Below are 23,458 nucleotides of genomic sequence, written 5' to 3'. Positions count from 1 at the left end.
ATGGTCCCCAATTCACATGATCACCCTTTTTGGATAAATGGCATTTTTATATTACCTTTAATAACCAGAAGGCAACTGTGGTTCTTGCAGGGGTGTCAAATCTCTGTTATAATTCCAGATCTGTTCCCGAGTTCCTAGGCGACTTGGAGGCATGTCCCTTAACTTTTTTTGGCCTTAGTTTCTCCCTCTACAAAATGGAGCTAGTGATGCCTGTCTCCAGTTCCCACCTAATGGAAAAAAACATTTTTATTTCTTATGAAAAAGTACAAAAATTCATCCTGGAAAAAAAAAAACTATTGCTAGCTTATGCAGTTTCAGGCTAAAATATTCTGAGCACAGGAAGAGGTGAGAGATGGTAAATGAACTATTTGAGATCTTAATTAGACCCGAAGTAGAATTCAGATTACAGTTTTTTTCTTCTCTTTAAAATGGAATTTCTATTTAAAAATAAATAAGTAACAATGGAATTGGATAGCTTTTTCCTAAGTGAGGGAAGATTGAGGCAAGGCCACCAAAGTAAAAGTGGGCTAATGGAAATTTGGAAGACTCTGGGAAGAGTATGCTTGAAGGTGAGAGTCCCTGCACGTGTTTGAAAGCAAAGGAAAGGAATGGAAAGTTTCAAGGTTCTCAGGTGGTCTTTCGAGAGTCTAGTCATCCTTCCTCTGAATATAAAAAAAATCCCCTTTAAAATGTATCAATTAAGTGCAGTGTAAACAAAATTAGAAATAGGAATTTCATTCTATGTAAAGAGTTTCACCAGTAGCTATAGTGACATTTCTTGGAAAAGGAGCATACAAAAGATCAAAACCAAAAAGTATTGCAGCCTGATTACTCACAAGCCAGGAGTTCCGTGTATGGCTGGGGACATGGGGTAGGAAATTAACTCATTTTCTCATTGGTCTTTCGGGAATCGCTCTTGGCACTTGAGTGCTCAGTCTGCAAACTGGGACTCAGCAACATCCAAACCAGTTTCAGAAAGGCACCTTCCTCACCTCAGGTGTCCCCACGTGATGCCATCTGCTGCCACTTGCATCTGCGTAGACATGGCAGGACTCAGTGTTCTGGGTGGACTGAGGTCACAGGCTCTCCATTCCTGTTTTGACATCCTCCATTCCCAAACATCACCTCAGTCATGGAGCAGGTCCACGCACACACAGTCTGTGGAGCCCAGGGGAGTTAAGATAAAGACAGTGACATGTCATTGTTAAGGTGCAGCTGCATTGAGCTTCTTAAAGCTGTTAGTTTGTGATGTTTTGAAGCGTGCCATTTGCAGCTGTTTGTAGACCACAGACCATTTGAGGTCAGCAGGTTAGATATTTTGAGGGATTAATATTAATGGGCAGTTGTTGGCCTGCAGTGGGCCTGGGGATTATAAGATAGCAACAACGAAGTAAACACACAAACCTTAGCATTGTCTCATATTTTCTACTGCGAATTTGTTATAAGCCATCCAGAGTATTCTTAGATGTTTCTTTCGAAACGAAACTGTCTGAAGGAAACAGATTTTGTCACATTTTTTTTCACTGTGAGCTACCATAAGATCCTGTATATATTTCCCTGTGCTATACAGTATAATCTTGTTTATCTATTCTACATTTTAAAATCCCAGTCTGTCCCTTCCCACCCAGATTTTTAAATTAAGTTCTTTGTATATCATCATTTTCCTCTAAAGTGATTTAAAATAAAGACACATTTAAAGATGTAACACATCTGAGTTTTTTCCTTAAGCTGCACTTCAGGCCAAAAATGTCATCTTTCACAACGTGAAAGCCTAAAATACTGAGGTGTAAAGAATTTCTTGAAGATGTCAGTAATCTTGTTTTGCCTATTTAATAAGGAATCTACAACTTCCTTGGTCCTTTCACTTGGATCTCATAAAGAGCCCTGCCAGGTGAATAAGACAATTATCCCAAGTGTCTGGAAACAGCCTGGAGACTGATCGGCTTGTTCAAGTTCATAGTGAAGGTAACAGACTCCCCATTGTGGCCAGGATCTTTGTACCCACCATGAAATACTCTGACAGGCCGGCAGAATAAGCAAATTTATTTTGTATTCATAGATACGTAGGACATTTTTTAAAAAACCACTGCTAAATTACCAGCGTTAAAACCCACGTGTGCTTGTTAGCATTCAAATGCTTCATTTCTAGGAGATATTACAGTCAAAACTAAAGCCAGTTGGGGGCAGAGCCACAAAGAATTCATTTAGACTGTAAACTTTCAGTGACCTACCAAACGTTCTGCCTTGTTTGTTTCCTCTTCCTAGTAAATATTTGTTTTACTATAAGAGAGCATTCCTCCCGTTTTTCCTTTCCCTGAGTGGAAAAATGCCCAAATTTCCATTCATGGCCAGCACTTCTGTAGGACCCACCACTCCATCTTGACCTGTTTTCAGCAGCAGTTCTTGGCCTGGGGTCACCAGGAGAGGGTGGGTGGTATTCACTGGCACAGCTTTCCCTCCAACTCCAGAAAGCCTAAAGGCGTGGAAGTGGGAGGGATGCCATTCTGGGGACATCCTTGGGCTTTTCCAGCATTGAGAAATGAGTTACATCATTCATGAAACTGGGTGCATTGTCATTAATAGCAGTGTTGCAAACAATAACCACTGGTACGTACCAGGCACTCACAAGTGCTAGTATGTTGTGATGGGTTCTCTCTGAGTTACCCCGTGGAGTTCTCACAGCAGCCCTCTGGGTGGGTAGCCGCTGTCATCAGACCCATTTTACACAGGAGCTAACAGCTTTCTTGGCTGTAGAGCTGAAGATCACAAGGCTGTTGAACCTGAACTCAGACTCAAGTCTGCGGTCTGCAGAGATTATTACCTACCGTGCCTTCAGCCCCTGCACCACAGCAGAGTCCACAGGTGTTTCCACACCTGCCCTCTTAACGTGGTCTCACAGGAGCCCTAGGTCATGGGGATGATGCCTCCAAAGGTATGTGGCCACAGGTAGCAGGGGTTGAGGATGAAGTACACGACCTCTCAGAGGCACTGCCAGTGCGGACCCAGGGCTCCACGGAGACCTTAATGACCTATGATACCATGAGGGTCCCTGTGGCTACATATGCCTCAGCCTGAACTGATGATAGAAAATTACTCAGTGACTTTACTGAACATGTGCTACAGTCTAGGAACCATGCCACCTGCTACTTATTTTTATACATACTTACATATATATCTATGTATCTATATATAATTTCATTGTGTTTCTGTAGCACAGGAGCATTTGTATAATGAAAGTAACAGCGACCATTTCACTTATACTTCTTGGTCACCGAATTAGATTAACTTACTGAGGGGAGAGCTATGTCTAGTGCAGGTCATGACTAATGGCAGCAGAACATCACAAATTCCGGTGGACCTGTTCTGGCTGGGGCAGGAAGTGGGAGGGGCCTGGGTGGCATGCGTTGAGAGCCACAGTGGTCCTCAGGGCACCTTAGCCTGACTAGATGGTTGGTGGCAATCATGGTACAGCTCCTGTAACCATTGGGCACCCTGTGTAGAACTCTTTCTATATGTTGAGCTCAGTGCTGAGTTTTTTACCAACATTTTCACATTTGGCTCTTAAAACGATCTTTGAGGTGGATACTGTCCCTGTTTTGCAGATCAGAGAAATGCTTAGCAGGGGCAAGTGATTTTGCAGTAAGGGACAGAGCTGAGGTTCGCGTCCAGTCTTCCTGAGTGCAAATCTGTGCCCCGCTGCTTCTCACCAACGTGTGGGGAGGCAGAGGGAGAAGTAAAGGGGGTCCAGTCTTCACCAAGCAGTGGGGTGGCCTAGGAGAGGAAACACTCCCCAGTAGTGCATCCCTTGTCACCTGGGCCACCCCCTGGGCTTGAACAGTCAAGGGATTGCGAGCTCAGAGTTTTCGCATCTCCTGCTGGTGTTGTAGGCACTCCAGCTGCTGTAGGTCCTCCCCAGTCCTAGTTGATCCCATTCCAGGGATGATCTCCTTTCCCCAGGGCTTGGGGTAGTGCACTCTGAAGTGATAGGGATCAGGGCCTTCAAGACAGCAGGACTCCTGTCGGCCTCTGGTTGTGACTCATATCCCAGGGCAGGTGGTGCATGAACACATGTGGGGTCTAAGCACTGGCTCTCGGCACGAAGTGTAAGGGGGAGGAAGAGCCGTGGGACAGCTGGGTGACTGCTGCCCTCCTCCTCCTCTTCATGGCAAAGCCGTGCTCTGAGCTCTTGACTCCTTGGTCATTTTAAAATGTGGGGTCTTGAATCATTGTGTCTGGGGATGTATAGCACATGTAATTCCTTCACCACAGGCCTCTGGCTTACTTCTTAATGAGTTTTAAAATTAAGTTGGTCTTTAAAAAAAAAAAGATTTAGGAGAGAGAAAACAATTAAGTTGGTCTTAGTAAAACAAATATTTGATGAATATTTTTAATCTGTCCCCAAGTGGTTCTAGCCACGGGGTGTTAACCTACGGAGCCTCCTGGAGAGGCCACTGTGCAACTGGCTGTAAATCACTGGCTCTGAGGAAAGAAGGTTCTTCCTTCTCCTGCCTCTTGGAATGACAGGAAGTGATTACAGAATCAGGTGAAAGATTATATTCTTGTCGTGTTGGCTTGTGTGCTTCTGTTTTGTTTTGGTTGGTCTTTATTGTTTGAAAGAGAAGTTACTGTCAGCATGTGTAGAAAGAAATTTAGGATCAACAGATACTGATTTGAAGCCTACTCTGTGTAGGAACTGGATCTGTTTCATGAGCTTTCTCATTGAATCCCACCTGTTTTGGGAGAGAGAGACCCTTGCCCGCGCTACACTGACAGGTCTCGGTGGGAGAGGATGAACGGCAGTGTCTGCAGGGCAGTGCCCCTCGCCTCACAGCCGACCCTGCACCTGGGAGGAAGGAAAATAAGCTCCATGTCAGCCGACAGCCATGGAGATGACCTCTCAGAAGGGACAGTGGAATTTCTTTAAAATCCTGTCTTCTCGGCATTATAAAATGATGATAACTAACACACATTGAGGGGTTATTACTTGTCAAGACTGTTCTGAGTACTTCTTTTTTACTAACCCACTTACACCTTGCACCAGCTCTGTGAGGTCGGTTCTGACATTGTCTTTATTGCACTGTCCCTCGACACAAACAAATGTTCTAATGGCAAAATTGTACAGTTTTTCATTCCTATCCCCTGTTCCACAGTGCTTGTTCTAAACTGGACTGCAATTTTAAAAAATTAATAAAACGCTGTGGTACAGGAGCAAAACAAGTTAAAGGAACAAAATAGCTATTCGAGAAACAGCAGATTTTGATGAATTTGAAAATTGAAATTATTTGAACATATACTGTTTGCTCAGTTTCAATTACGGTACAGAATTAGAGCACTGAATCTGCTTCGGGAAACGTCTTCGTGAGCATGAGCGCTGCTGCCTACACAGGTGTATCGGACTTCCTTTGCCCTCCTTAGGGCAGGGCGCAGACAGGAAGCAGCACTGTTGCTGATAGACCTCCCCAAACGCCTTTTAAAACTGGGCTTTGTTGTAAGTTTTCAGTGAAGATGTAACACTTACTTCTTAAACCACGACTTCCGTTTTGTGTGTGATTAAGGGCAGTTACTCTGGGTAGGGACTCTAGCCCGGGTGAGGCTGAGTTAATAGGTAGCTGTTTGCGTCGCATTAGCGAGGGGCATCTTCATTAAGGTTGTGGTATGGCAGGAGCGCTAAATAGATTACCATGGCATTTGTGGGTTTCAACCTGGACTCTGTCTTTTCCTGAAATTAAAAATGTTCAGTCTTCAGTAAAAGGTGCTTCCTAACACGTTGAAGCAGAAGCCACATTAAATAGGTGAAATGACTAGGGCTCAGGAACTCAACTGCAGAGGCTGATGGACGCATGGACACTTCAAGATAAGCATTGACTCTGGCAGGTTTTGTGCAAAAGCTGTTTAATCTCTGTGCGCCCATCGGGACTGTTCTCCAGCACATGGGAAAGCTGCTGCTCTCCATCAGAGAACCCCGCCCACACACAGGGCCAGCTAACCCACAGGGACAAGGTCAAATTCATCTTTGAATACACAGAGCCTCACACACAGCAGATGTTCAAGAAATGCCGGCTAAATGAATGCATAAATTCTGCTTACCCCTTCGGCCAAATTGGCCTATGAGACGTTTTGAATTGTGTGATTCTATCACTGACGGACTTCCAGCAGTATCTGAAGACAGCAGACTGTCCTCAGACGCTGGGACGAAGCACAGGAAACTGGGAGAAACAGTTGGCCTGTGTAGGAACGAGGCACTGTGGTTGGATTAAGTCATACAGCAGTTCTCAAAGTGTCCCTGCACCAGCAGTTTCAGGGTCTGAAAGGGTCTGGGTAACTTATAGGAAATTATATTGTTTCCAGATCTTTGCATTTAACTATAAAAAGACAAATGCTGACATAATATTGTAGTTCTGAGTAATCCAATTTCATCATGATACTAATTTTCTAAGACCCTGGGGGAAAACAAAATATAAGGCCTTATTTTTTATCTTCATTACCTTCTATGTCCATGTCTCATGGAAATATTAATTAGCAGAGAAGTATAGAACAGCCCTGATTCAGAGAGGAGAAGGATCCAGAAGCTGCCAATCTAAACTGTCCAGCCACCTGTGCTATTTCTGTTATTTTGATTAACCTGATGATTCTGAGCAGTTTTTTTTTCCATTTTACATATTTTCTCAAAGATGAATAATCCTAAATGTCATCTTACTAGTTTGAGAAAGGGGCTTTGAAAGCTCTTGGAAAGATTAAAGGTTAAAATTTAAAGAATTTTCTAGCTAAACCTCAGTTATTTAGAAAATTCTGGTAAAGAGGACATTGTATTTCTCGGGTACCTAGTTAGTATTAACTTCATTGCCTGGTACAGAGTAGAAGTTAATGTATCAGATTATATAAAAATTGTGAAAAATTTGTAATTGCTAGTTTTCGTTAGTAAATAAAAGCATGAACAACTGTTGTTTCTAGAATCTATACCATAATTAAAGGGATCTCATTCTAAGCTTTATGTGCTTAAATTTATGTTTTTCTTTTATGTGAACACATATGAGACATTAAACTTAACCATAACGTAGCAACTAGTTGGTTATTAATTCAGATAGTGTGAAAAGCATTTACCAAGTTGGGCTAATCTGCTCCACATTTGTATCGTAATTAATTTCTCATTACTAATAAGAGTTCAGGTAGCTAATGGATTCTGCTCCTTTCTCTAGGTTTATTTCAATCTACAGAGGACCCAGCCATACCTACAAGGTCCAGAGACTAACGGAATTCACATGCTACTCCTTCAGAATCCAAGCAGCGAGCGAGGCTGGGGAAGGGCCCTTCTCGGAAACCTACACCTTCTGCACAACCAAGAGCATCCCCCCGACCATCAAAGGTTTGTGGACAGTGTCTTCGGTTATGCTCTCCTGTGAGAATGAGGAGATGTTGGGACTTAGAGTGGGAGGCTCCATTCTGATCATAAATATACTCTTCTCATATTTCATGTATCAGCAAGATAGAATCAAAAGAACTTTCTAAAACAGAAGGTTTGGCAGTGGGTTCTCTAGGGGAAATGAGAGGCCTTAAAGGAAAAGGGCCTACCAGTGATGACCTTCTCAAGTATGGTAAATGTTTATTACAAATAATTTAGTGGTGAGGCAGTCACAGAAGATAGATGGACAAAGAAAAGAAACGGACCTGAGTGACAGGTGTCGGGTTAGGAATGGGGGTGAGCTCCTGGTGGTAGTGCTTTGGGCGGTTCACCAGGGGAGGTGTGAGTATCTCCCTTCAGGGGTTGGCATGCGTCTTTGGATGCCCGTGGTGCAAGTAGAGACTGAGGTGGGCAGGGTCCACGGCCCTTCCCCCACTCGAAGGCCGCAGCAGGGGCCTGTCCTCATCTCCTGGGGCATTTGTCTTGAGTTTGTGAGTGACTGGTTTACTCTCTGCCCCCTTCACGGGAACAGGGAACAGGGAGTGAGTGAAAGCCAGTCACCCAGGTTCTCCCTCCACCAGGTCTGCTGAGCCCTCGTCTCCCATTTTCAGCCAAAGTTCTGCCTTATGCACAGCAGACTGTCAAGGCCGGGCAGCCAGCAATAGCCGGGGCTGGCTGGGCCCTTCCCACCCAGCCTTGGCCCAGGCCCAGCCCCCCACGGACTCCAGAGCCTGTGCCCCCCTCTCCCCAGGAGTGGGACGCTGGCGCAGGTCCCTGCTGCCTGTCTTTGCATTTTTCCAGCTGCTGCCCAAAATGATTCTGAGGCTGACAGATAGACAAGCCGCCCACCTGAACCAGGTCTTACGTGGGGTATAGTGAGGGTTGGCTGCTATGTGGGTGGCTAGGCAGTGAGCACAGATTGTTGAAAAGGTTCCTATGTATCTGGCCTCAGGAGCAAAGCCGTTGAACTCACTGCCTCCACACAGAGGAGCTGTCAGCCCCCTCCGGGGCAGAGTCTGTTAAGGAGGGTGCAAGGCCTCCAGGACCCGGGTCAGAGTCTGACTCACTGTCTGGCTTGCATCCTGTGAAGGTTCCCATAGCTCCTTCCAGGGTACTTAATGGTAGATGCCGTCCCCCTGCTTCCCTGCCCCTCAGCAGTCCAGAAGCTCTGGCAGCTGCTGTTCCGTGTGACTGAGATACTAGTGTAAATGGATGTGCCTGTGGAAGGCGTTCCGGGTCACCTGGGCAGGAGGTGCCCTGGCGCTTTGTGCAGCTCCGTCTTCCAGCTGTAGCAGAAGAGATTCCTGAACACACTGGCTGCTAGGTTTGTTGTTGTGGCAGGAAGGTTTGCCACATTTACCAGCCGGCTAACTTCAGAGATCTTTCTGGCACTACCTTTGCCTCTGAAAGTGATTGCTGGGGGAGTTGCATTTTGTTGAAAACAGAACATGAAATCCGTAGCCCTTGCATGTCGCGGTACGTTTTCTTCAGAAGGGCAGTTTCCTCACATGTGCACTTGGGCAGGTCGTCTTCCTCTCTCTCTCAGATTCAGGAAACTACTGTCTTAGCTAGAGGACTGTTTAGTCTGATGAGTCTTTATTTAGTTTTTCCATAAATTGCTTGGAGTTTTGGCCAACTAATACCAATTTTTTTTTTTCTTTTTAAGATAAGTTATTTTCTCAGAATTACAGGTAGAAATAACTGCCTCTAAAGAGTTCATGTAATTAGAAATTAGAAAGGAGTTACACATTCTAGTTAAAAATAGAAAAATGTATTGAATTAAGCTGTAGAGATATATCATAAGCTATAAGAAAATATTTTAAAATTCTATAATATTTAAAGGCTTTACTGCAAACTACTATAATTTAGCTTTAAACCAGAATGAGGAGTGTCCAGTAGGTGAAAAATAAACTAAAAAAATACAAATGTAAGCTAACTTTTAAAGGCTCATCTCAAATGTCGCCTGCTTCTCAAACCTTCCTTAGACTCTCCCACAGGTGTGACTTTCCTTCCCTCCCTTAGAATTCCCCAACATGTTGTTTATACTGCATTTTGATCTGCCTTACAGTTTTGGTTTTTTGGTCTGTACTTGTTTCATACCATTCTCACCCCTTCCTTCAACCAGGTCTTAATTTCCTTGAAAGTAGTATTTATCATACTTATTTTTGTATCCCCCAGAGAACCTAACAGCATAGAAGGTGCTCATTAGCCATCGGAAAAAAAGACAACAAAAATGCAATCCAGGCCAAGTGCAGTTACAAGATAATGAGCAAAGGATCTTTCACCAATGGCCTGCTAGACGTGGAGTGTCTTCTCTGTGTAAAGGGTGCCTTGCTAGTTTGATAAAGAGGTTGGGCAAATAAATTCCCCTCTCAGGGCAGACTCAAGCAATCACCCTCCCTCTGGGTTCTAATAGTACTAAAATATTGATTATTAATACGATACTTTGAATTTTGAGCTTGGATGTGTGAATTTGTATTTCAGCACCTCGAGTAACACAGTTAGAAGGAAATTCATGTGAAATTTTATGGGAGACGGTACCACCAATGAAAGGCGACCCTGTCAGCTACATTCTGCAGGTATTGGTTGGAAGAGAATCTGAGTACAAACAGGTAAGAACCGGTGCGCATGCGTGTGTGCAGCCCGTCAGGGTCAGGCGGCTCCTGGTCTCTGCCTGTTGCCGTGAATGATTCAGTGACCAGTGAGCTACATTTTTCTTAAAATCAGGCATAGAAATTGCCTCACATATACCCATCACCCAGTTCTTTAGGGTATACTAGCCCTAACTTACATTTTTTTTGTATGTGGTGGTACCCTTAAATTTTCCGTTCTCAAGCATAATCTTGTAAAGAGTTTTAAGTTCTGTATTTGATATTGGCAGTGATGTTCTTAAGTATGTAATTGAAAACTAAAGTGCCAGTGGTTTTACTCTAGAGGGAAGTAGTGTCAGCCTAACTAAGGAAGCCCATGTCCTGTCTGCCTTCTTTATAAAAGTTATATGACCTGTCAATCAGTCCTTGAGGCCTGTGACTCGGGAGCTCTGGTCATTGCTTGTTACCCTTTAATGTGCGTAGGACTCACCTGAGAATCTGTTAAAGTGCAGATTCTGACTCAGTAGGTCTGGGGCCGAGGTTCAGGCTCCCAACTGACATTGACATTGCTGGTCTGTGGACTAATTTGAGTAGCAAAGCTGTACAGATCACAGGATAAACTCATCCAGAGAGAGAATGGGATTGGAGTATAGCCAGATAAAGAATTTGTGGTTTTTTTTTTTATCATTCTTCACACCCTTTTTGATCCAAATTCTCAGAAAGCCCCACATTATCCTGTCATCGGCTATGGAAGGTTCCCATACTCTGTAGGTTTCCGCAACATTCCCGGGACTTATTAATTATGTGAAATCAGGATATAATACTGTTACTCCACTAGGAAAGCAGAGACCCATTCTTTACCAACACTTTTACTGTGGTGGGTGGGGGAAATGTTTATATCAACTCAGGAAGTCAAAGACAAATGCCACCTGCCTTCTGAAACATTAGTATAATTGTAAAGACCTCTTTATTCAACTGTTGAGACTCTGGACACACAAAACAAGTAGAAAATAATTTGATCCAGAGTTTTTTCTAATTTGCTGGTTGATGTTCCTTATATAAGTAATAAAGAATTTATTTAAATAAAAATGTTTAAATTGGGGGAGGGTATATATAGCTCAAGTGATAGAGTGCATGCTTAGGATACATGAGGTCCTGGATTCAATTACTAGGACCTCCATTAAAATAAATACACCTAATTACCTCCCCCCCCCCCCAATTTTTAATTTATATAAAGAATCAAAGAAAATTTTGGTAACTTTCACAGCGCTTTTATCTGACACTTCATATTAACAAAGAATGAATTGCTGTAAGCACATTTTGCACAAACTTTAAATATGACAGCCACCAGTGTTGATTAATATCAGTGGGTGATTATTACCAAAGTTTCCATCATTCCTCTTCAGTAAGAGCAAAAACACTATTGTTCCCTTTCATTTTACAGTCTCATTTTATACAGTATATTTCATTTCACAGTAAGTGATTTTATGTGTGTAACCGTTTCATCTTAGTGCACAGATATGATTGGTTTCAGAGTCTCAGCTCACGTAGAGAGCAGAGGTTCAGTCATCTTTAATGCTACTAGCACTGTCCTGTCCCACAGCAATGTAAAAATGCTTAAAGGATGAAATGCTACCAAATTTCACAACACATCATTTGACATTTAACAATATTCACTTCCCAACAGTACATTCCTTGCCTGCTCATCATTTTAAAAACCTTTTATTCCACCTACCATGCTTTCCTACCTGTACATGGAAGAACGTTCTGCTTCTCCAAGAACAGTGATTGCTGTTTCACACGGAAAAAGCATTGTTTGCCCAGTATGTATACCTCAGGCTTTGCTAGAGTATACGTTAATCCATTCATAATTTAGATTTTATTGGCAGATTGGCTGTTTTGAATCTTGCTATTTGTTTAATATCACATATTTAGACCTATAGCCATACAACTACTAATAAACAATCACATAGATGCCCCCAAATATGTTTCTTACTGTTAACAGCTATAAACAAGAGTTTCGTGTTGAAAATAGGTGAAAACATAGTACACCAGGGCCGGCTCAGTAGATGGGGATTAGCATTCTTCTCCTAACCATGTGTTTCCTGCATTTTCCAAGAAGTGATTAAGGCAGGTAGTGGTACATGAAAAGCCACAGTTGAATCAGGGACAGTTTGTACTGAGTTTTTTGCTTCTCCCTATTCAATAAGCATTAACTTTAAACATGATGTTTTGAGTACTTCATTCACTTGTTCTGGACACAAGATAGGGGATGAAACCTATTTATATTATGTGTGCAGAGAGTAACGGTTAAAATAATTATGGCCCCGAGACAGCAGGCTGTGCCTCTCGTTTACTTTCGCTTTGCCTCTGAATTCAGTCAGTGCTGAGCGTACGCTCCAGCAGAGCTACAGGCTTGGAGGAAGCGCTGTGTATGTGTCATTTGGGGCCCTAACTAGACAGGATTCACTAACGTGGGCTTGTTACTCATTTTTAGTTTCCCAAGACTGGCACACAGCTAGGTACTCAGTAAATGTTTCTTACGTGCACAAAAGAGGCAGTTTTAAAGGAACAGGGTTATTTAGACTTGCAGTGCTGAAAAGAATTAACTTCATTATAACTTAGGTGAAAAAAGTCACCCATAATATAGGACAGTGTCCTTCTGCTCCCATGGCAAGGACCAGGGCTTTTTCTCATATTTTGCTGGAAACATTAACTTTAACTCTAATTAGCTTTCTTTTGTTCAGCTATCATGATGTGGGGTAAGCAGCTGGTTCTAATTATGAAAGTCTATTAACTTGAAGTATTAAGTGCTCACCTAAAATTTTACTCTGCATTAGAATGCATGCATATATTTGGCTTTTCTGCCATTTAAAAAAATCTCCCAAAGCTTTTTTCCAGAAGCTTAAAACTTCTTTTCAAATAGTATTAATTATAAAGCATTCTTGAAAAGAATGAAAATTGTATGTACGGGCAGGTGACTGATTTTTTTTTTCTCAAGCCAGAACATAAACAGTTTAATAAATACATAAGAATGTAAAATGAAGTGATTCATATTCATTTCCTGTTCAGACAGCAATAATCTTTTACATAAAGTATCTAAACACTGAAGATGAGAAAAAGGTAACAGATTGCAAGAAATTACCACCTATTGGGAGTCAGAATTTGTGACAAATTATTAATTGTTGTTGCTCAGATTTGTTGCATTAAGACAACCTTTGAAGCATCTGAAAATTTATAGAGCTCTGCATTTCAGCTGGTGGGCATCTCTGTATCAATGTGTTTTGTATCATTTTTTAGAATATTATTTAGGGATGTGTATTGATTCTTTGTGGTATCACAGAAGGTGCTGTGAAGAAGGATCTTCTCTTTACCTTGACAGAACTATTTTAAAGACTTGAAGCTTACATATATTTTAAAGGCTTTTGATTTAGTTTCCTAACCCAGAAATTAAACAGGCTATGTAAAAATTTTAAAAAACCCATGCAATAAGACAGTCATAAAGGGTCAAATCTACAGCAAGAATAGATCAATATATTTAACTTAAATTTCTTAGGTTTATAAGTCCCTTTAATATGATGAAGGCTATGACCCCTTACACCAGAAAAATGTTTATGTATATGTCCATTTAAAATTACATATGAAATAAGTTTATATTCAGTTTCATGGGGTTTTGTAATAGGACTCCTGGCTTATTGAGAAACTTAGGTGCTCTGTACTGAGGGATGCCTGGCGTAGAGCAGAACAGCATAATCAGTGCTCTGAGCTCACAGGCCCCCAAGCAGCAGCTCAGGAACAGTGCCTTGCCTGTCTTTCCACTTTGGCTCGGGGACAACGATGCCTGCCCAGCATTGCACCCTCCACAGAGGAGGCAGCAGGTTAGTGGATTCCCATTTGGGCTGGGGGTAAGGGGTGTTACATCTGCCTCCCCTAGTCATGTTTTTGGAGGAATTAACTCACCTCTCTGAGTGTCAGCCATGTTGTTGTAAAAGTGGAGGTGCTGATTCTCTCCAGGGAGCAGCAGTTCTGTTCAGCCATGAGCCCAGCCTGTGTAGATGACAATGCTGTGAAGGTATGTCTCCCTCTCCAGTTCCTGGGAGAAGGACAGCATTAGTAAAGAAACACAGGCATTGGTCCAGATCCAGGCCTCCAGCAGGCTCTCCAAAAGGCTCCCTGTTTCAAGGATTTGAGCTACACAGCATGTTACTTTGAATTAAGAGTCACGGATTCCTCATTTCAGTTATCTGTGTATTTCAATCCTCTCATTTGGAATACACATGTCAAAATTACTTTAAAATATATTGTATACCAAATCAAGAACAGAAATAGTCTTTGTAAAAATAATATTGCTTGTGTTTATCATGATACTATGATTGGTTACTTCAAGAAGGATAGCCTTAAATAGAGCTCTGCCTTTTAAATTGGGTTGAGGCATGAGGAAGAGCCCATAATGGTGCCCCTGTCAAAATGGAAACAAAGGGACACCAGGCACCAGCCTGCTTCCTGCTGTGGTGAGAGGCACAGTCCCAGGAAAGGTCACCTCAGCTGGGCTGCAGGCCTGGCCGTGATTATTTACCTAGAAACAAATCAGTTATCTCAAACCTCAGGAAATGGGGTATTGAGATTGTTTTAATTTTTCCTTAGGTAAGAATTCATCCAAAAGGCTTAATAAGCATTGTTGACTATTTCTTAAATGTATTAGAAACCCCATATTTTCTCTCAATACGTTGAAAACAACTTAATCATTGTTAGTGATTCCATTCTATACAGTGATGGTGGGACCTGTGCTAAACTGATTTATGTGTGGGTTCTAATACTTAATGTTCATATGTACTTGTTTCTGGTAATTTTCTTTTTTCAAACTGTGGTATAAGAATATCTACTCTAAAGTGCTTAAGGGTTCTAAGTAGAGAACATTCACTGAGCATCTACTTTGTTCTAGCCATTATGCTGGTTGCTATGGAAATAATAGAACACAGCCCCAAATGCAATACATGCCATATGTATATAGACAATATATATATATCATATATATTTCTAAAGATAGTAACATTGTGTTGACAATGCCTGTGGAAAGGGGGAGCTATTCGAATTAAAATAGGAATGGCTAAAAAAAATTCATGACTTAAAGTTTAATTTCTGATTGAACTTGTCATTAAAGAAGTTTCCTTCAATTAGATATTCATTTTTTCTTTATTAAGCTTTTTGCCTAATGGTATGAGAAAAGTAGCATTCCTTTGCTTTCAGAATACATTTTCAGAGATCTTTAAGGAGTTAAAGTTGAGGACTACCATCAGAATTTATATATAAAGTCTCTGTTCAGGATTCTATGAATTGGGTTTCTGGGAAATTACTTCTAAGCCAACTTTCTTAGAATAATCTGGCCATGCAAATTCTGGAAACCACAGGAATCATTTAATCCTAGATATAAATGTACATAATGTTCGTTTATACCTACTTTCCAAAAGTCTCTCAGACATCTGTGGGGCATGAGGTTATTGTTTGCCATAAATTAAGAGGCCACACCACAGAAATTCTGCCCAGGTCTTTGCTTGTCACAAAGCGGGTTGGGGAACTACTTTCCATACCTCATATAGGAAAGGCAGTGCTCTCCTTCTGGAGCAGTGGGACCCAGGGAAGTTGTGGAGTCCCTGGGAAGACAAAGTCAGAGGCCGAGAGAACTGGACCCAGTGTCACACTGTAGTAATGAGATGAGGACTAAATGGAGGACGGGTGGTAGCAGCACTGCCTACCTGGATGGAAGCAGCAGAGCTGGGGCACTTCCGGTGGTGAGCATGCACATAGGTGTTGCAATTGGAAGTACGACCTCATCTGGGGTCCACCTCTCCCCTTGTTTGCCATGAGACATTAGGGAATTAACAGCCTTGCTGATCCTCAGTTTTCTCATCTCTAAAATGGAAGTAATACTCACCTGCTAGAGTAATCAGGAGGAGTAAATGTGATAAAGTTGGCTTATCTCCATCATATTCCTTTTACAAAGCATTTTTCACGTACAGTGCTTTTAATCCTCAACCCGCCTTGGGGTTAAGTTAGGTACTGGTACTATCCCCACCTTAAAGACGAGAAAACGAAGGCTCAACGCTATTACTTGCCGAAGGTCACAAACCTAGAGAAGTGGCCCAGCAAGGACTTAGACCTGGGATCCTGATGCCAGTTCCTGTTACCATGCCGGAGAGGACTATGCCTAGTGCCTCCTGGTGGCCAAGTCAGACCAGAAAGTTTCCCAGTGTTGCACAGAAGAAAAGAGCTCCAGCAGATGCAGTATTTGACCACTAGACAAATCTGAACATTTCAAGAGGTGTGGTCTCCAAAAGAATTGATGAAAGAGGTCTATCAAGAAGCCTTGCAAGCAAGGCTTAGATGGCAGCTTTTCTGCAGCTCCATAAACATCCCAGCATTAACTTATCACCACCATAGAATGGATTGTGTCCCTGGGCCATTGCCGATAGGAAACCAAAGCCCAGATGACAAAGGGACTGGTAAGCTAGTACGCTGGTCCCGTAGATTGCAAATCATTCTCTTCATGAACAGTCCCAGCAGTTTCAAAGGAAAGACATGTCGCAGAGAATATCAACTTGAGCTTTTAAATTTAGTAAAGTAAATCAAAATTACGAAAGTAAAGAACAGTCATAATGAAAAATTCTCTCTAAAGAAAAAAACTTACACCATTGTTTTCCTGAGACCACCACATGTTGGGAAATAATTCAGAGACAATACCGTCGCCGTACGTAGTCCGAGTTCCTGATTAGCTGGCTGTGTGTGGGTTGGGTCAGTCACCATGACAACAAGCTCATCTTAAAATACCCATTTAACTGACTCATCATTGGAACAGTGAGCTGTGAGAAAGGAGTGGTCTCCCAGTACCGCTGGGGGTTTTCTTTACAGCGCTTTTGTTCTTGGTTGCTCCAGCTGAGTTCTGCCTGTAACCCCACTTGCTAAGATACGTGCCACAATCTTTAAACAGAGTAACTCACCAGGAGAAATGTGCTTTAAATGTTACAAAGGGAATAGCAAAAGCGAGAGTGAATCTGGAAAAGTATCAGAAACACTATTGGTTTTCTAGGGCTTAGTCACTAAATAAAAGTACAGTAAGACTCAAGGTCTAGTTGTAGAGTTTGAAAATGGGGGACGAAAACTCTGAAAAAGGCCGGACATCAGGTGAACATCGGGAGTCCGATCCCTTTTGTGAAGTGTGATCCTTTTGCCGTCTTTCTGTTGGCGCAGCACTGGTGAGTGAGTGGCCAGTGCACTTGTGCTCACGGGCAAAGTAGCCCACTTCTTGCAGAAGTTTACACAGTAGTGTTTGGACACACTGAGCATTGTGGATTCCCACTCATTCTCTTTAGTTGGCGAGTGTTTCAGACAAAGTTGAGATTGTTGGAAATACTATTTTCTAGAAAATTTGTATTAGTGGGCAAAATTCACAGCTTTACTAAGGTGGCCTGTCACTAGGTTGAAAATGCCCCTGTCACTTTTAATCGCTGTGTTCTAAGAATATATTTAGAGCTGTTTTAAGTTCTGAATAGTACTAGTGACAATACTAGCTAATTTTACCGTGCAGTTGCTTATGTACCAGGCATGTTTTAAGCACTTTACAGGTTTTAACTCAGTGCCACTCAGCTAGAAAGTGTTCAGTTAATTTCACTTGTTTAATTATTCATCAACCAGCTCTCTTAACTGATTTGGTTGAGTTCCAGCTAGTTTCTTCCTATCTCTATTTATGGACTCTAATATAAGCCATGGATTTTTATATAATTTTAAGCTGATTATTTCCTCTAAGTTTTTTGAGGATTAGTATCACTTTGATAGAAGAACCATGTAAGACCTACCTCCTCCACCCTCCCTTAAAGATTCCTATTATCTTCAACTCAAAGGGTGATAAATGTAGTGTTCAAGTCCTTGTAAGCCTCATGGTGATTATATTAGAGTTAACAAAGGAGAAGAAAACATCCTAGATCCCTAACGGAAAAGAATAGCTTAGTCATACAGACAAGAAACACTAAAGACAGATAGACATTAGATTAATTGTTAATTTGTGATAAACTGGACTGCATTAAACATTTCTCAAAAACGATTAGGTAAGCCACAAAGCTAGGAGAGAATATTCACAACACAATCTGACCAAAAGAAAATCTTACATCCAGATTATATAAAGAGCACTTATAAATTATAAAAGCAAACAAAAATAGGCAAAACAGTTGAACATACTCTTCACAAAAGAAGGCATATGAATAGCCAATGAGCACATGAAAGGTGGGAAACACCATTAGGCATCAGGGAAATGCAAATAAGGTACCATTCTTACCCACTAGAATGGCTAAAATATAAAAATGACAATAACAAATGTTGGTGAGGGGTAGAGCAACTGGAACTCATGCTTGGCTGGCAGGACTGCAAAGGACTGCTTGGGAAGGCTGTTTCTCAAAGTTAAATATAGACTTATGACCCTGCACTTCCACCCCTTGGTATTCACACAAGAAAAAATAAAAACTTACATCCTCAAAGATTTGTGCAAAAATGTTCATAGTAATCTCACTATATAAAAACTCCAAACTAGAAACTGCAAATGTTTCTTAAAATAGATCAAAGTATAGGCATATATGATGGGATACTTCTGCAGTAAAAGGAATAACTACTGAATCCGTAACATGGGTAAATCTTGTAGGGACAAGAGAACGCATAGTGTTTGATTGCATTTATGTGAACTTCTAGAGCAGCCAAAACGAATTAACAGAACGAGAAATCAGAATAGCGTTTACCTCTTAGGGGTGGAGGTGGATATCTTGATGGAGTAGTGTTACCTGCTGTAGCCAGTTGTCAAAATCATTCAACTGGAACTTTTCATTTTATTTCTATATTTTTGTCTCTATTAAAAAATGTTAACTTGTTCTGTGCACCAAGATCACAGAGCCCTTTGTAAGAATCAAATCATCTTCTGATTTATAGCCTAAATTACTAAAATTTAGCTAGATGCATCTTGATTACGTGTGTCAGCTGCGATTCTAGCCAGTGCCTTATGTCTTGTCAGTGTCAGAATCACTGAATTTGTTGTGCTTTATTCGGAGTAGGTGAAGTACCTTTTTTATGGATGAAATAGAGACTGGGAGAGCTACCTTTCCATATAACTTTTGTTGTTATGAGTTCATTTAAACCAAGCCTGGTCCACAAGGCCCCTGCTGTTATATAAATATGACTTCAGAGACCACACTGTCATAAATTAATTGACCAGGACTGTCCGTTTTCTTGCAGGTGTACAAGGGAGAAGAAGCCACATTCCAGATCTCAGGCCTCCAGACCAACACAGACTACAGGTTCCGCGTGTGTGCGTGCCGGCGCTGTGCGGACACCTCTCAGGAGCTAAGCGGGGCTTTCAGCCCCTCTGCGGCTTTCGCGCTACAGCGAAGCGAGGTCATGCTTACCGGGGACATGGGGAGCTTAGATGATCCCAAAATGAAGAGCATGATGCCTACTGATGAACAGTTTGCAGCCCTCATTGTGGTTGGCTTTGCAACTTTGTCCATTTTATTCGCCTTTATATTACAGTACTTCTTAATGAAGTAAACAAACCCAACAAAACTAGAGGTATGAATTTAATGCTACACACTTTAATACACACATTTATTCAGATACTCCCTTTTTTAAGCCCTTTTGTTCTTTGATTTATATACTTGTTTTACAGATTTAGCTAGGGAAAAAATATCAGTGTTTTGGTGCACCTTTTTGAAATGCAAAACTAGGAAGAGGTTAAACTGGATTTTTTTAAAAAAAAAAAGCAAACCAGATACCAAAAGCTAGCTTACGTTCTCTCTTAAATTTTCAGATTTGCCTTTATTCTATTTTTTCACTGATGTCTTTTGCAAGCCTTTGATTTTTTTTTTTTCCATGTTACAGTTTAGTAATTTATATTCACCAGTCACTTCTCACGTCTTGATCATCTGTTTCTGTGAACATGAGTCACAGTGCATGTAGTTACAGGGCTAGGATTTCAGTGTTGTCGGAGTCTTACCACACAACCACCGCCACATCCAGAGATGTGTTCACTCAGATAAGGCTGCCCTAAACAATTGTTTTGTCACTCAGTTAAACTTTATTAGCTCATCGAAATGAAAATGTGTACTTTAATCTGAGATGTTTTAATTATCTGTATTTCTTATGATTTTAACACTATGAGCTGCCTGTCTAAGAAATCAAGTAACCAAAATGCACCTATAAATTGTGGAGCATTGTAGATTTTACCACGTCAATTCATAGCAGTAACTTTACGAGGGCATTGTGCAATAGTTAGTTTCCTTGTTCAGCTATTTTAAAAGCTGCTTTAACTTGTTTGTCTTTGTATATAACTACTTCTAATCTAATCACTAGAGTTATTATATATTCTGTTATGTTTGACCAGAATTATATGACGAGAACTGGTGACAGTTTAGTGCCTCTGCCCATTGTCCATGATTTACACTAATTGTGAGCAGTCTTCTTACATGTCAGCTCATTCTTCTTGAAAGATTTGCCTTTAGGCTGTTCTTTGAGGTATCAATGAAGTGATTGAATTTCAACACCTTAATTCAGTGCACATAATATGAATCTAACAGCAGATGAAAACTGATAAAACCCAAAAGAGTCATCTAAATTTGTAGTTCCTATTTCTGGGGTTGACCTGGCCACGTGTGGAGAGGGAATGGTCTTCGGTGGTAAGTAAGCACAGGGTGTTTGGGGGTCAAGGAGCCTAGATTCTCTCCCTGGATCTGTCACTAACTTGCTGCGTGACCTGAACACGTCACTTTACCTCTCTGTGCCTCAGTTTTCCCATGCATTAAAAATAAAAAAAAAAAACAAAATGGGGATTCTAATGTTTGTAAGTGCTTTGAGATCCTTGATCAACAGGTGCTATTGGAGTGCAAAGTGTTACTCTTGCATGTCTATTTTGAGTCATGAGATAATCAGTTTTAACCCAAAGTCATTGGATTATTTATATGAAGTCCATAATGTTCGCGTACCTCAGGGACATTTAAGAGTTGGAGGTGCAAATATATTCCAAAAGGGTGCAACAGACACAGTGTATCCCCCTGCTTCTGTTTTTGTATATTTTTGCTACTTGGTTTTTCTTGATCATAGCTATTTTGTGCTTGGTCTATGTTGTCTTAAAATGCAGTATCCTGTACTAGCTTAAAATATTCCCATACCAAAGTCATGGGGAAACCAACATTATTTTGTTTTTGGTTTATTTATACTATATTCTGCATACAGTACTTTAAATGCCAATTACAGTGCAATCTTTATTTATTGTAAAATTTTTAAAATGTACTTATGTACTAATTTTTCCTTACTGTAGCATGTTATTTTGTGTTTTATACTTTTGTAATTTTAGGTCAGTCTTGTTCCTCGGCAACATCTGTAGTATTATCATTTTCTGACATTTTCTTGTTTTTAATGAGCATCTAGTGCATTAAATGCCAAAAAAAAAAATCCATTATCAGTGATTGAAACGTTTACATGTACCCCAAAAAAACCGTAATCATCTCTTGAAAGAAAGTGCTAAGATCAATGAATTATTCTGTGTGCCTACATTGATGTAGTAAGTACTAGAAAAGTTCTGTATTTTGTTATTGACTATAATTATTAGTTTAATTAGCCTTGCAAACTGATGGCATCAAGGTAAATATATTTTTGCCAAAGTTCAGGCCTTCCAAAACTCATCCCTCTAAAATGTGTGTTATGACCCACTCTGACGGTGCACCTGCATCTTCTGAAACAATTTCATGCAGGTGTTTTGGGGAGAAGGCATTTTTTAAGCAATGAAGATTCAACTGAGTCGAAGAACCCTGTTTGCAGGAGAACAAAAAGCGTCCCTTTTTGGAAACACTTCAGAACTGCTGCTATAAAGAAATCCTCTGAATTGGTTGAAATTTTTTAAATGAAATAATATTTTAGGCCAAAATTGCTATGAACATTTGATCCTTTTGAGATTTTCGTACTATCTATCTGTGTAACCACCAAGAAGCTGAAGTGTGTGAAACACTAGCTGACGGCACTTTATTTTATTGCTCTCCATTATTTGGTGTTCATTGTAATCCCTTCAGTCAAAAAGTTGTTACTCTATCTGGCACTGTTTTCTATCACAATATGTGTACGTGATATTGATATATAACTCTATATATATTGCCATTACACATGAACAATAAAATAAAGTGTTATGTTAACCTTCTCTCTTTGCCCTTTTGCAATATGTAGGAACGAGTGAGTGGCTTTCTGATGCTCTGTATGTCAGACTCCTCCCTGGCACAAGAAATTCCAGTCGTGTGAAGCAAAATGTCCTTTGTCCTCAAAGACATTGTTTAAAAAGAAAACTTTTTTAAGAAGATTTTTTGCATATTATCTGCCTTGTTCCTATCAACTTGAAACGTTGGCATTTTCTAACCGCGTTTTGTTGGCTACAGTGATTCAGTATTCCTGTCGAAATTGAAAAGTGCCCTAATTGAATGTGTTTGAATGTTATCCTTGCACAATTCTTTAAATTGAAAGACAAAATGTTTTACCTCACTGTTGGACATACATTCCAAGCTTTTCAACTTTAGGAGAGAAAAAAATAATCGTATGTTTTCCTGTATTGTAAATTTTAGACTATTTCATATACATTGTATTAAAACTGCCATATCAATTTTAATGTATAGATTTTGCAAATACTATGCTATATGTAATACCTAACTGTACCTGTAGTGTATATGTAATATATTTATGCCCAATAAATGTTTTAATTCTTTCTGACTTTAAGTAGGGTTCTTCTGCCATGACTAGGATTGCTTTTGTTGTTGTTGTTACTTTTTAAAACCTTAAACCACATCCCAGAAGTCGTAAATTCAAATGCCTGGAGAGGCCAGGCGGGGGTGCAGTGCAGGGTGCTTCCTGTGCCATCTGAGGGGCGGCTGCAGCCCAGCCCTTGTCTGAGGTCCTGCGGGATTGCCACCCGCCATCACCAAGGCTGATGTTTCACAGAAACTATGAGTCAGACTTCCGTGTGTGAGCCAGTGAACATGGGAATGTGGACCAGACAGGCCCGGGGGGCGCCAGTTCGTTGTCAGAGTCTGCGTGGATAAAGGACCTCTTTGTCTAACATTTTCTCTGTATGCCAAACCCAGGAGCCCAGGTCTACCCCCGTGACTCGCCCAGTTTTGACCTCCTTCCCTCCTCCAGGTCTCATTCCACAGCAACAGCAATAAAGTGGGATGTGACCACCGTGGCCACGGCTTCATCATTATAAACTCTCTCTTCCCCACTCTATGAGGGAAAAGTAAGTGGAGAAACTAATTGTTTATAGGAGAAAGAGAGCTTTGAGTTACAAAGAAGAGTAGGTCATTCTTTGCGGTCAGAGTAACAAGTTGAACACATCAAGTTTTGCATGCTCCAGACTCCACCCCTAAAAATACGGTAAAGGATTTTTTTAAGTCACAACTAC

General features: G+C 41.0%; 1 protein-coding gene and 1 long non-coding RNA gene across 5 annotated transcripts in view; one reads left to right on the top strand and one right to left on the bottom strand.

The window, feature by feature from the left end:
• The window catches only part of FNDC3B (fibronectin type III domain containing 3B), a 295,396-nt gene extending 272,626 nt beyond the window's left edge, over positions 1-22,770 (top strand). For all 4 annotated transcript variants that reach the window (XM_032484331.1, XM_032484312.1, XM_032484336.1 and 1 more), the window contains 3 exons: positions 7,197-7,363; positions 9,884-10,011; positions 19,261-22,770. In XM_032484331.1, the coding sequence (XP_032340222.1) occupies positions 7,197-7,363; positions 9,884-10,011; positions 19,261-19,572 (607 nt within the window). In that variant the 3' untranslated portion in view covers positions 19,573-22,770. The remainder of the gene's footprint in view (positions 1-7,196; positions 7,364-9,883; positions 10,012-19,260) is intronic.
• On the bottom strand, positions 171-14,111 carry LOC116665073. The gene is made up of 3 exons (XR_004321664.1): positions 13,951-14,111; positions 993-1,158; positions 171-227 (listed from the first exon to the last, which is right to left on the bottom strand). It is a non-coding gene; the product is annotated as an uncharacterized LOC116665073 (long non-coding RNA).
• Positions 22,771-23,458: the final 688 nt, after the last annotated feature.

Source organism: Camelus ferus, chromosome 1, assembly GCF_009834535.1.
Source record: "Camelus ferus isolate YT-003-E chromosome 1, BCGSAC_Cfer_1.0, whole genome shotgun sequence".
Taxonomy (NCBI): domain Eukaryota; kingdom Metazoa; phylum Chordata; class Mammalia; order Artiodactyla; family Camelidae; genus Camelus; species Camelus ferus.
Note: the sequence above shows the minus strand (reverse complement) of the source record. Positions and strands in the feature narration are given on the sequence as shown.